Source organism: Dama dama, chromosome 10 (assembly GCF_033118175.1).
Source record: "Dama dama isolate Ldn47 chromosome 10, ASM3311817v1, whole genome shotgun sequence".
NCBI lineage: Eukaryota > Metazoa > Chordata > Mammalia > Artiodactyla > Cervidae > Dama > Dama dama.
Window position 1 is genome coordinate 20,007,851 of NC_083690.1, and position 14,493 is coordinate 20,022,343.

The following is a 14,493-nucleotide window of genomic DNA, read 5'->3' on the forward strand; positions in this document are numbered from 1 at the left end:
ATATGACATTAACAGTTGAAAGAAGGAAAATCACACGATAATGTAAATTGAAGCAGAAAAAGCATTTGACAAAGTCCAATATCCATTCATGATAAAAATCTCTAAACAAACTAGGAATAGAAGGGAATGTCCATAGCCTGATACAGAGCATCTATGAAAACCTACACTATCATTACATTTTTATACACATTAAGTATATACAGCTTTTTATATGTCATTCATACTACAAAAAAGTGGTTCAAAAAAATAAAAGCAAAAAACCCATTACAATTAATGGTGAAAGATGGAATACTTTCTCCCTTACATTGGAAATGAGGCAAGAATTTTTATTCTCATAACTTAATAACAGAAAAGATAGTTGGAAAAATCCCCAAATACTTGGGAAATTAAACTACATACTTCTAAATAACACGTGGCCAAAAAAGAAATATCAACAGAAGCTTTAAAATATTTTGAGGTAAATGAAAATAAAAATTAACATCAAAAGTTGTGAGATGTCACAGCCATTATAATATTCAGTGAAAAGCCTTCCCACTAAAATCTGGAACAATACAAAGATGTCCATTTTTACCACTTTTATGCAACATAATATTAGAAGTCCTAGGCATAGCAATCAGACAAGAAAAATAAAAATAAAAGGTATCCAGATTGGAAGGGAAGAGGTCAAACTGTCATTATATGTAGATGACATGATACTCTATTTAGAAAAGCCTAAAGATTCCACACAAAAGCTACTAGAACTGAAAAATGAATTCAACAAGGTAGCAGGATACAAGATTAACATACAGAAATTGGCTGCATTTCTTTATACTAAAAATGAAATATCAGGAAAGGAATGTTAAAATCTTTTAAAATCTCATTCAGAAAAAAATAAGATATGTAGGAATAAATCTGACCAAGAAAGTGAAAGACTAAGAACTACAAAACATTCATAAAGGAAACTGAAGACGATTCAAAGAAATGGAAATTTATCCCATGCTTTTGGACTAAAAGAAGCTAAAATGGCCATATTATCCAAAGCAATCTATAGATTAAACACGATTTCTATCAAATTACCCATGACCTATTATCCCCACAAAACTACAACAAATAATACTAAAATTTATACAGAACCACAAAAGACTCAGAATTGGCAAAGAAATCCTGAGGAAAAGGAGTAAGGTGGGACACAACCGTTCCAGACTACAGACAATACTACAAAGTTACTGTAATGGAAACAGCATGATTCTTGGCACAGAAATGACATGGATCAATGGAACATAACAGAGAACTCAGAAATAAACCCATACACATATGGTCAATTAATCTTCAACAAAGGAGGCAAGAATACACAATGGAAAAAAGACAATCTCTTCAGCAAGTGCTGTTGGGAAAGTTGGAGGGCCACATGTAAACAAATGAAGTTAGAAAACACCTTCACACCATACACAAAAATAAACTCAAAATGACTTAAAGACTTAGATATATGACACTATAAAATTCCCAAAAGAGAACACAGGCAAAATGTTCTCTAACATAAATTGTACAAAAGTTTTATTTGTCTCCCAAGGCAATAGAAATATTAGTAAAAGCAACAATAAACAAATGGAGCCTAATCAAACTTACAAGCTTTTGTATAGCAAAGGAAACCATAACAAATTATTGACAAGGGCTTAATTTTCAAGGCATACACACAGTTCATACAACTCAACAACAAAAAACCAAACAACCCAATCAAAAAATGGACAGAAGAACTAAATAGGTATTTCTCCAAAGAAGACATACAGATGTCCAAAATGTACATGAAAAGAAGCTCAATATCGCTAATTATTAGAGAAATGCAAATCAAAACTATAATAAGGTACCACCTCAACTGTCAGAATGGCCATCATTAAAAATCTACAAATAATAAATACTGGAGAGGGTATGGAGAAAAGAGAACCCTCCTACATGTCCATCAACAGATGAGTGGATAAAGAAGATATGGTACACATACATAATGCAATATTACTCAGCCATAAAAAGGAATGAAATAGTGCATTTTGTAGCAACATGATGGACATACAGATTATCATATTAAATGAAGTAAGTCAGAAAGAGAAAGACATTTAGGTTTTTTTCCATTGCTTGGCTATTGTGAATAGTGCTGCTATGAATACATGGATTAGAGGAGTACATGGATCACAGGAGTACATGGATCATTTTGAATTATAGTTTTGTCTGGATATACACTCAGGAGTAGAATTGTTCAACCATATGACAACACTTTTTTTCTTTATAACTTTGCCAACAAAGGTCCATCTAGTCAAAGCCATGGTTTTTCCAGTAATCATGTATGGATGTGAGAGCTGGACTATAAAGAACACTGAGCACTGAAGAATTGATGCTTTTGAACTGTGGTGTTGGAGAAGACTCTTGAGAGTCCCTTGGACTGCAAGGAGCTCCAACCAGTCGATCCTAAAGGAGATCAGTCCTGAATATTCATTGGAAGGACTGATGCTGAAGCTGAAACTCCAATGCTTTGGCTACCTGATGGGAAGAACTGACTCATTGGAAAAGACTCTGATGCTGAGAAAGATTGAGGGCGGGAGGAGAAGGGGACAACAGAGGAAGAGATGGTTGGATGGCATCACTGACTCAATGGACCTAAGTTTGAGTAAACTCCGGTTGATGGACAGGGAGGCCTGGTGTGCTGCAGTCCACAGGATTGCAAAGAGTTGGACATGACTGAGCGACTGAACTGACTAACTGATGACAACTCTAGTTTTCATTTTTTGAGGAATCTCCACGCGGTTTTCCATAATGGCTATACCAATATACATTCCCACCAACAAAGCAGGATCAGTTCAGTTCAGTTGCTCAGTCGTGTCCGACTCTTTGTGATGCCATGGACTGTAGCACGCCAGGCTTCTCTATCCATCACCAACTCCCATAGCTTGCTCAAACTCATGTCCATTGAGTCAATGATGCCATCTAACCTCCAACCATCTCATTCTCTGTCGTCCCCTTCTCCTCTTGCCTTCAATCTTTCCCAGCATCAGGGTCTTTTCCAATGAGTCAGTTCTTTGCATCAGGTGGCCAAAGTATTGCAGCTTCAGCTTCAGCATCAGTCCTTCCAATATTCAGGGCTGATTTCCTTTATGATTGACTGCTTTGATCTCCTTGAAGTCCAAAGGACTCTTAATAGTCTTATGCAACACCACAGTTCAAAAGCATCAATTCTTCAGTGCTCAGCTTTCTTTATGGTCCAACTCTCACATCCTTACATGACTACTGGAAAAACCACAGCTTTGACTAGACGGACCTTTGTTGGCAAAGTAAGGTCTCTGCTTTTTAATATGCTGTCTAGGCTGGCCATAGCTTTTCTTCCAAGGAGCAAGCATCTTTTAATTTCATGCCTGTCATCACCATCTGCAGTGATTTTGGAACCCAAGAAAATAAAGTCTGTCACTGTTTCCACTGTTTCCCCATCTATTTGCCATGAAGTGATGGGATCGGATGCCATGATCTTAGTTTTTTGAATGTTGAGTTTTAAGCCAGATTTTTCACTCTCCTCTTTCACTTTCATCAAGAGGCTCCTCTTTGTTTTCTGCCATAAGGGTGGTGTCATCTGCATATCTGAGGTTTATTTCCTCCTGCAATCTTCATTCCAGCTTGTGCTTCATCCAGTCTGGCATTTCACATGATGCACTCTATATATAAGTTAAATAAGCAGGGTGACAATATACAGCCTTGACGTACTCCTTTCCCAATTTGGAACCAATCCTTTGTTCCATGTCCGGTTCTAACTGTTGCTTCTTGACTTGCATACAGATTTCTCAGGAGGCAGGTAAGGTGTTCTGGTATTCCCATCTCTTTAAGAATTTTCCACACAGTGGAAAGCTTTGACTTGTGATACACACAGTCAAAGGCTTTAGTATAGCAGAAGTGGATGTTTTTCTGGAATTCTCTTGCTTTTTCTATGATCCAACGGATGTTGGCAATTTGATCTCTGGTGCCTCTGCCTTTTCTAAATCCATTTTCCCCACAATCTCTCCCAGAAGACAGAAGCAGAAATACCTCCTAACTCATTCTATAAAGCCAGCACTACTTTAATACCAAAAGCAGACAGAGGTGTTACAAGAAAACTAAAGACCAATATCTCTCATGAACACACATGCAAGAATCCTCAACGAAATGTTAGCAAACTGAATCCAACTCATATATATATGAGTGTGTGTGTGTGTGTATAAAATTATACACCACAATCATTTAGGACTTCTTCCTGGTGTGTAAAATTGTTTTCACATTCAAGTTAATATAATTCATCACATCAACAGGCAATTGAAGAAAAGTCACATGACCATCTCAATAGATTCATAAAAAGCATTTGAAGAAATCTAATACCCCATTCATATAAAAACTCTCAGCAAATGAGGAATAGAGGAGAACTTCCTCAACTTGACAAAGAACATCTACAAAAAAACCTACAACTAACATCATACCTAATGGTAAGAAACTAGAATCTTTTCTGCTAAAATCAGGAACACAGCAAGAATGTCCCCTCTCACCACTCCTTTTTCAACATCATTATGTGGTAGTTACAGATAATGCAGTAAGACAAGACAGGAAATAAAAGTATACAGACTGGGAAAGAAGACACAAAACTTTATGCAATGACACTATCATCTACATAGAAAATAGGAAAGAACCAACAACAAACAGAAACCTCCTGAAAATAATTCACAGCTACAGCAAAGTTGCAGGGTATGGTTAATACACAAAAGTTAATTGCTTTCCTATATATTATTAATGAACAGTGGACTTGAAATTAAAAACATATCCATTTACATTAGCACTCTCCAAAACTGAAACACTCAGGCATAAATCTAACAAAATATGTACATTGTCTATATAAGGAAAACTACAGAACTCTAATGAAAGAAACTACAGAATAAGGAAATAAGTGCAGAAAAAATTAATGTTCATGGATAGGAAAATTCAATGTCATCAAGATGTCAGTTCTTCCCAGCTTGACCTATAGATTCAGCACAATCCCAATCAAAATCCCAACAAGTTTTTTTCTAGATACTGACAAAACTGATTCTAAAGTTTATGTGGAGACAGCGAAGACTCAGAATAGCCAATATAATATTAAAGGAGAAGTGTAAAGTTGGGGGACTGTCATTATCCACCTTCAAAACTTACCATACAGCTATGATAATCAAGTATATTATTGGTAAAAGAAGAGACGAATGGGTCAGTGGAACAGAATAGAGAGCCCAGAAATAAGACCCACGATAGTCAACTGATCTTTCACAAAGAATCAAAGGTAATAAAAAAGAGAATGAAACTTTTCAGCAAATAGTTTTAGAATAACTAGATATCCACATGCAAAAACAAACGAATGTAGATGCAAACTGTACAGCCTTGACACAAATTAATCAAAATGGATCATGGACTTAAATGTAAAATGCAGAACTATAAAAATTCTAGGAGATACACAGCAGACATACATAGCAGAAAAATCTAGATGACCTTGGGTTTGGTGCTAACTTCTTAGATACAAAACTAAAGGCATGATCTATGAAAGAAATGACAAACTAAACTTTATTAAAATTAAAATCTGCTTTGTGAAAGACACTGTCAAAAGATTGAAAAGATAAGCCAAAGATTAGTAGAAAAAAACTGCAAAACACATATCTGATAAATGATTGCTGTCTGAAATAGACAAAGAACTCTAAAACTCAACAGTGAGAAAACAAAATTAATTTAAAAATAGGTAAAAAAAAAATGCTCTCAAACCCCAACTGTTTTAATATACACAATGAAATTTAAAAACATGTAACATAGCTTTATATAAAGATATATAAAATATACATCATAACTCTTAAAGAAATGGGAATACCAGACTACCTTACTTGTCTCTTGAGAAACCTGTATGCAGGAAAAGAAGCAACAGTTAAAGCCAGACATGGAACAATGGACTGGTTCAAAATTAAGAAAGGAGTATGTCAAGGCTATATATTGTCACCCTGTTTAGTACATCATGTGAAACCCCAGGCTGGATGAAGCTGGAATCAGGATCGCCAGGAGAAGTATCAATAACCTCAGATATGTAGATGATACTACTCTAATGGCAGAAAGTGAAGAGGAACTAAAGAGCTTCGTGATGAGGGTGAAAGAGGAGCATGAAAAAGGTGGCTTAAAACTCAGCATTCAAAAACCTAAAATCATGGCATCCAGTCTCATCACTTCATGGCAAATAGATGGGGAAAAAGTAGAAACAGTGACAGATTTTATTTTCTTGGACTCCAGAAATCACTGCAGATGGTGACTACAGCTGTGAATTTAAAAGATGCTTGCTCCTTCAAAGAAAAGCTATGACAAACCTAGACAGTGTATGAAAAAGCAGAGACATCATTTTGCTGACAAAGGTACAAATAGTCAAAACTATGGTTTTTCCAGTGGTCACGTACAGATGTTAGAGTTGAACCATAAAGAAGGCTGAACACTGAAGAATTAATGCGTTTGAATTGTGGTGCTAGAGAAGACTCTTGAGAGTCCCTTGGACTACAAGGAGATCAAATCAGTCAATCCTAAAGGAAATCAATCCTAAATATTCATCGGAAGGACTGATGCTGAAGCTCCAATATTTCGTCACCTAATGTGAAGAGCTGACTCATTGGAAAAGAACCTGATGCTGGGAAAGACTGAGGGCAGGAGGAGAAACGGGTGATAGAGGATGAGATGGTTGAATGGCATCACCAACTCAATGGACATGAGTTTGAACAACTCTGGGAGATAATGAAGGACAGAAGTCTGGTGTGTACCAGTTCATGCCGTCACAAAGAGTCAGACATGACTTAGCAATTGAACAACAACAAATAAAAAGAAATACATGTAAATTTAACAAAACATGTATAGAATTTATATTTGGAAACATACAAAACACTGGCAAAATGAAGTCAAAGAAGATCAAAGTAATTAAATATGCAGTGTCCATGGATTGGAAGATTTCATGGTAAGGATGTCAATTCTTTTCCAAATTGATCTCTAGATGTAATACATTTCCAAATTAGAATTCCAGCAGATTTCATATATAAATGAATAAGTTGAATCTCAAATTTTATACAAAAGACATAAAGACAAAGGTACTGCAAAAGTTGTAATAAAATTTGAAAAAGAAAATGGAATTTATATGATAGTCTCAAAAAGACAAAGCTGTAGTAACAATGAAGAGATCAATAGTTGCTAGGTGTTAAGGCTGTAGAGAGAGTGATTATGAAGGAGTAGTACAAGGAAGTTTATTGAAGTCATTGGAACTGATAAACAAAATATAAAAATTTTAAATATATTATCTCTAACAAAAAGACATGCTAAATTAAAAATACTTCCTTAACACCATAAATATTTTGTGCCTCAAATCAACAAAAAACATCATGTTTAAAGGTGACATTCTAGAAGAATTCCATTAGAATCAGGAATAAGACAAAGGTGTTCACTATAACTACTGCTTAATTTGGAAGTGCTAGTTAATACAGAAAAGTGAATTTTAAAACAGGTGTGAAAGTGATAAATAAGGTAAAATATTCTAAATGTGTAGATATGATTGAGTACTTGAAAAACTAAAATGCATCCATAAAAATATTATTCAAAACTGAAAATTATTTAAATAAGGTGGTTTACTAATAGAAAAAAGTGAGAGAGCACATAAATAGACTTTAATATTAAACAAGGAATTCAATTGACCAATAAACATCAACTTCTATGAAAGGAAAAAACACTTTTTTGAGCAAAAATGTAAAGCTCTTACTTCTCATGTTTGTTGAAGGTATGAGGAATGGGCACTCAAATACTGCTAGAAGAATATTAAATTAAAACATAACTTTTCTGGAAAGCAATACTAATAATAAAAGTAAATTCTAAAATCCTTATATTTTTATTACAACCCTTTCTTTGATCTAGCCATTTCACTTCCAGTAATTTATCCTAAGAAAATTCTCATTATTGTATCCAGAAAATTGGCAACAAAGGTGTTCTTCATAGTTGTGTTTATTACATTGAAGCACTGGCATAAAGCATCAGTATAATAGGGGAACTGCCATCTTATCCTCCCACCACTTGCCTCTCTAAGTCACTACCCAATCCATGGCTTTGAGTGGTTGCCTATTGTATTTTATCCTAGCTACAGGTCTGGCTTTTTGATCCCCACCTTCCATCGTTATCACATCAGAAAAATTTAACTATGGTTGCCTTAATCCACAGTATGAGAATATGATAAAATCTGAAGTCCCAGTCTTATTTCAAAACTGGCTGGGTTGATTCTGCTACCCTACTCCCATCCTGCCCGAGTAGAGTGGAACTGCGGCGTACCATTCATCCATTCCTCTGACTTGGTGCTAAACTCGTAGGCTGTCACCCACAGCTGCTCATAAGGCACTTTGTTGATCATCACAGTTTGCAGAAGAGGGAAGGTACTCTTCTCCTTTTCCAACAGCTCCTCCTCCTTATTGATCAGCTGCAGGGCAAAAGGGGATGCTGTTTATTAGGTGGGTGGTTCTCCTGAACCCTAGAAGCCACCATGGCAAATTCCTCAGTGCTTTGAAAACCAAGTTGAGGAAGATGTATGTTCATCTGGAGAGTAAGACTGGAAAATAAGGTATGAACCCAAGCAAGAAGGTCTCTCTGTTACCTCTGAGGGTCATGGCACCTGAGATCAGTGAGTGAAACTTTACAATAATTGGCCACTTGCCCCATCATCTTTGCTTCCACTGTAACACATACATATTCCCATTTTCATGAATTTTTATATGTACTTCAACTGTTAACACAAGGTTACCTTCTTGTGCTGAATTGCCTCAAAGGTAAGAACTTTAAGGATTAAAGAACTTACTACTGTAGACAACTTCAGGGCAAGTTACTTAGCTTCTCCAAGACTTAGTTCTCTCATTTTAAATAGAGATAAATGAATATACAGTACCTACCCCAAAGATTTATTATGGATATTAAGTGATATATCACATATGAAGTCCTTTGCACATTGTGTACATAATACATGCTTGATACACATCAGCAATTATTCCATTATATTAATAACTCTTCTTTATGTACTCAGTGACTAACAAAGCTGATATAATGTAGGGAGGTATGGGAAAAGGTAGTTGAAAGTACCAGAGAAAGAATTGGTCAGTCAATCAACTAATACTATCCACCTGACAGGTGATGTTAGGAAAACACATAACCAAGGACCAGAACCAACAGAGCAATATAGTCATAAGTGCCCATCCCAAGACCCCAAACCTCAAATTCCACCAGTGCTTGTTCCAGGTTCTTTGAAAGTTCATTAAGCTTTTCAACATTGTTCTTCATTTCTTCTGTAGTCATTACTTCACGTTTCCTAAAACCTTCCAGTTCCTTGCTGTAGCCCTCAAGTTTCACTTCAAATTCTGAGCACCTGAAAGTAAAGACAATCCAATCATATTTGTATTTTCCATTCATCAGCACTGCTCAGCCATATTCAAGCCTGGGGAGAATATGATCTTCTGATACAACAGATGTAAAACTTACAAATATATGCTATTATATATAATTTGTAATCCTACCTCCCGGAGACAGCTGCTGTGAACCTATCAGTGGTTAAATATTTCCAGATGTTTCTCATACAGGTAAATGTATATAAAATATGTATTATAATATATATGCTATATAATATATGTTGTTGTTTAGTTGCTAAGACATACCTGACTGTTTTGTCACCCCAAGGACTGTAGCATGCCAGGCTACTGTTGTCCACGGGATTTCCCAGGCAAGAATACTGGTGTAGGTTGCCATTTCCTACTCCAGTGGATCTTTCTGATCCAGGGATCAAACCTGTGTCTCCTGCATTGGCAGCTGGATTCTTTACCATTGAGCCACCAGAGAAGCCCTGGTGTGTATATATATGTATATGTATATATATATGTATAAAATTTATGCATATACATATTATTTATTTATCTTTTAGATATTTATTATTAAATGCCTAATTCCAAGAACTGCTCTAGGCATCAGAAATATATTTGTGAAGTACACCTTTAAGCTCCCTACCTTTATGGAGCTTGTATTTTAGTTGGGGAAACCCAAACAGTAAACATATATGAATGGATGAATGAATGGATAGATAGATAAAATCATATATAGATAAATATGAAATAAAATATTTCTGATAGTGATAAATGCTCTGAAGAAAACAGAACAGAGCAGAATGCCTAGTGGACAGAAGTGAGGAGCTACTTTAGTTAGAGCGATCAGGGAAGACTATTCCAAAGATTTATCTACTTCATTCATACTATCAACAAAGCAGTTCTCAAATTTACTTCTCCCTTTTCCTCGGAGGTAGATTAGCACAGTGGATAGGTTCTAGAGCTGGACTGACTAGTTCACGTCCTCACATTGCTACACAGTAGCTATGTGACCTTGTTCAGCTCCTTTAAACTCTTTAGGCCTCAAATAAAACAGGGATGGGTAAAGTACCTACTCTAGTAGTCAATAAGCTAACATATACAAAATGCTCAAATTGAGCCTGGTACATAATAATCACTATAAAAGTGTTCAGTCTCATTCACTAGAATTTAAACTCTACCAATGCAGTTTTAATCTCCTTAATTCCTGTTGAATCTCCAGCACTTAGAAGAAGCATCTGGCATAATACCATCAATATTCATTGAATGAATAAGGGGAATTTGCCATGGAGAACAACTATAGTAACATAAATTTGGCTATTATCTTAAAAATACTTAATTTTGTTATGGCAGTTTTGATGTTCTTTTTTTCTTAAAAATAATTTAAAAGAGTTAATTTTCAATGGTTTGATTTGAATTTATTCCTAACTACACTGTGTGATAAGTAGCCTCTGGTAAGGTCCTCAAAGAGCTATACCTCCTGGTATTTATATCCTTGTTTAACCATCCTCTTGAGTTTGGGCTAGAGCTAGTAACTCACTTCTAACAAAGAATATGGCAAAATTGACGGGATGTTACTCCCTCATTTTATAGGCAAAGGTAGACTCAAGTTGGAGCCATTGGTCATGCTTGATACCTGCAATAGAATAGGACATCCTTCTATTCTCTCCCTCCCGTCTAGCCTTATCAGGCTCCTTCTCATCCTTCAAGTCTCATTTACATGAGCCCTTCCTGGATTTGCCCTTTAAATGCAACCACTGTGGTCCATTTTCCCATTCTTTTCCTTCATAGAGCTTCTGTCTTATCAGCTTTATCTTCCACCTCCCATGACCCTTTTCTTCTCTGTATCCTCAGGGAAGAGAAATGGATACAAGAGCCCAAGAGGAAGGAAGGCAAGGTGGCTACTGCCTCTCATGCTTGTTTTTCACTAAAGTTTTAAGGATTCAGAGATAGAAAACATTAGTGCAACGAGACATGTAGCACTACGTTTTTGCTTTTGTTTTGTGATTTTATACTCTGATAGGTATTAATTTCAGAGAATATCCTAATCAGGAAAAAGTCTCATTCATTCACTCACTCATTCATTCATCTAAAGAGTGAGAACTTGCTATTTGCAAAGCACTATGTTCTCCCTGGACCCCGGAACACAATCTGGGTACTCTCCCTAAGATACCTTTCTTTCTATTTACAAGATGCACTCTCATGGCAAAGAGCAGCTCATATTCCTGAGATGTTTGTCATGTATATTCCAGGTTACTTTTAGGCCCTTGGAACCTACCACTGAGTGGAACAAAATGGGAGGAAAGCTGATTCTCCTGTTGTCCACACAATTATGTGCTGCTGACTGCCTTTTCACATCATTAAGATTCTTTTTAGATGTCAAATACAGACTTACACACAAAAATAAATCTCTGATAAAAGCACTTTTGAATTCTTCCCAGAGGGAAGTAGTATACAAACTCAGTGATTATTGTAAAATATTACTGTTAACTATGCTTTACATTTCTCTTTTACAAATTTTATTGAAGTACAGTTGACTTGCAATATTATATTGGTCTCAGTTGTGTAAAACAGTGATTTGATATCTTTATAGATCACACATTAGACAAAGTTATTATAAAATATTGACTATGTTCCCTATGTTGTGCATTACATCACTGTAAAATATTTTTTATAACTAACAGTTTATACTGTTTTAAATTTTTTTATAATTGCTTAGCACATTACAATTTCTAAAGTGCTTTCAAATCCATAGTATATACATACATATAAGTATGTCATTAGTAAATAGTAGGTACTCGGGAAATTTGGTTAAGTAAATTGAGTTCTATTCCTAGGACCACCTGAAGTCTGTGGGAGAATATTGCAATAATTTTAAAATGTTATATTGGTGAGAATTCTGGCAGGAAACATAATTTACTCTGATGCTCAAAGAAAGAGACTTCAATGAAGGGACTACTTACAGAGGTGAAATGTGGGTAGGGTTAAAGGAACAAAGAGAGGAGAATGAAGCATCCAGAGACTGGTAATCTCAGAGGGAAGTCACTATGATCCCTAGGCCTGAGGGGACAGTGAGAACTGGAAACAGGAGGAGAAAGAATTGTCATCCAGGAGGGAAGCAGCTACTGGCCAGAAACCCAGGAACAAGGAGGGAGGGAGAGGAGAAGCAGCAAAGCTCTCCAACCTCGAGAGGGCTTTCCACTGGCCCTGCCCGTCTTGATCCAACAGACACAGGAGCTGAAGGCTAGAGGTGGCACGAATCAGCCAACCAGGCAGGGAGTGGACAGAGGAAGGCGGATAGAAATTGGGAGAGGGGGTGGGGACAACAAATGGAAATTGGCATTGAAGTAAAAAAAACTACTGTGACCTGGGAAAATAAGGTCAAGTCTCTTAGAAAGGGAAGGGGATTGTTCTCATAGAAGATGAATAAATGAGTATTTCTAAGCCCCCCTCGCAGGTTTTCTCAGGATTTATGCAAAAATGATGGACAGGAAGTTTAAGAGTTCACTAAAGAGAGGGCTGAGCCCAGGGTTGCAGGTGTCCGTAGAGCTGCTTCTCTGCTGAGCTCTGTGATTGAGAGCTCAGATACCAAGTGATGGGTCACGCTTGCATTGCCACTCCAAGAAGAAGTCTGGAGTCCTCTCACCATAAATGACATGTGTTCCAATTTCTTCCAGAGCCACCCCTCAGCCCTATTAACTTCAACAGTTACTGTGAATCGTCTTAGAGTAATGTTCTAGAAGTCCGCTCACAGGTAGTGGTTTGAAAGTTAAGCAGTTAAGACTTCTTTAAACTTAAAGAAGTCACTGTTAATGTGCAAAAGAAGCTGACTGCTCCTAATGCCTGCCATGTGCTGGATATCACTTAGGCACCATCTCAGACCATCTGATTTCATCCTTTAACACAATGACACTTCTCACAAAATCAGATGATCTAAGATTGGTTCTACTATCCCCATTTTCCAGATGAGGACACTGAGGCTCAAAAAAGATGAAGAAATTTGCTCCTGTTCTGCTTCTTGGTGAGGCATCAAAACCCAGTTCCACTGAAGGGGGAGGCTATGTGTAAGGGGTGAGGGGGTATAGGAGGCCCCTATACTTTCTGCTCAATTTTTCTGTGAACCTAAAACTATTCTAAAAAGGAAAAAAGATGCTTGCTCCTTGGAAGGAAAGCTATGACAAACCTAGGCAGCATATTAAAAAGCAGAGACATCACTTTGCTGACAAAGGTCCGTATAATCAAAGCTATCGTTTCTCCAGTAGTCATGTACAGATGTGAGAATTGGACCATAAAGAAGGCTGAGCATTGAAGAACTGATGCTTTCAAATTGTGGTATTGGAGAACACTCTTGAGAGTCCCTTGGACTGATTTCCTTTAGTCAGTCCTAAAGGAAATCAACCCTGGATATTCACTGGAAGGACTGATGCAGAAGCTGAAACTTCAGTACTTTCGCCACCTGATGTGAAGAACTGACTCATTGGAAAAGACCTTGATGTTGAGAAAGATCAAGGGCACAAAGGGAAGGGGATGACAGAGGATGAGATGGTTGAATAGCATCACAGACTCAATGAACATGAGTTTGAGCACATTCTGGGAGATAGTGAAAGACAGGGAAGCCTGGCATGCTGCAATCCATGGGGTTGCAAAGAGACACACCTTAGCAACTGAACAACAACAAAAACATTAATTAAAAAAATAAGTTCTATTCATTGGGCTAAATTCTGGGTTCTGGGGACAGTAGCCATTTAGGCAGAGGGAGGAGAAGGCTGTAGGTAGAAACAAACATACACATCTCTTTTGTTGTTTTTCTGGGCAAAAGTTGTTGTAAAGATAGCAACTTCCTCTCTTGGGATTATCCTTCAGTGCAATCTCCCATTCTGTGTAGAAATCCCTGCTTTATCTGCCCCTTTCCTTTCTCCTGAGTATTAGCAAGGATTATGGAATCTAAAGTTGGGTACTGGGGGTTTCATGTGTGATGGGGATGGTAACTGGTATGAATTTGCTGTCCCTAAACAAAGTGCTTATAAATTGGTATGTTTATGTGTGAGTGTGTGTGCATGCATGCGCACATGCATATGTACACAAGCATGTC

The 14,493-nt window shown here is 36.9% G+C and overlaps 1 protein-coding gene across 1 annotated transcript in view; it reads right to left on the reverse strand.

Annotated features, from left to right (window-relative positions):
* The window catches only part of DNAH3 (dynein axonemal heavy chain 3), a 240,635-nt gene that overhangs the window by 178,997 nt on the left and 47,145 nt on the right, over positions 1 to 14,493 (reverse strand). Inside the window, exons 17-18 of the mRNA XM_061152967.1 lie at positions 9,262 to 9,415; positions 8,335 to 8,479 (exon numbers count right to left, since the gene is read on the reverse strand). Of these exons, the coding sequence (XP_061008950.1) occupies positions 8,335 to 8,479; positions 9,262 to 9,415 (299 nt within the window). The remainder of the gene's footprint in view (positions 1 to 8,334; positions 8,480 to 9,261; positions 9,416 to 14,493) is intronic.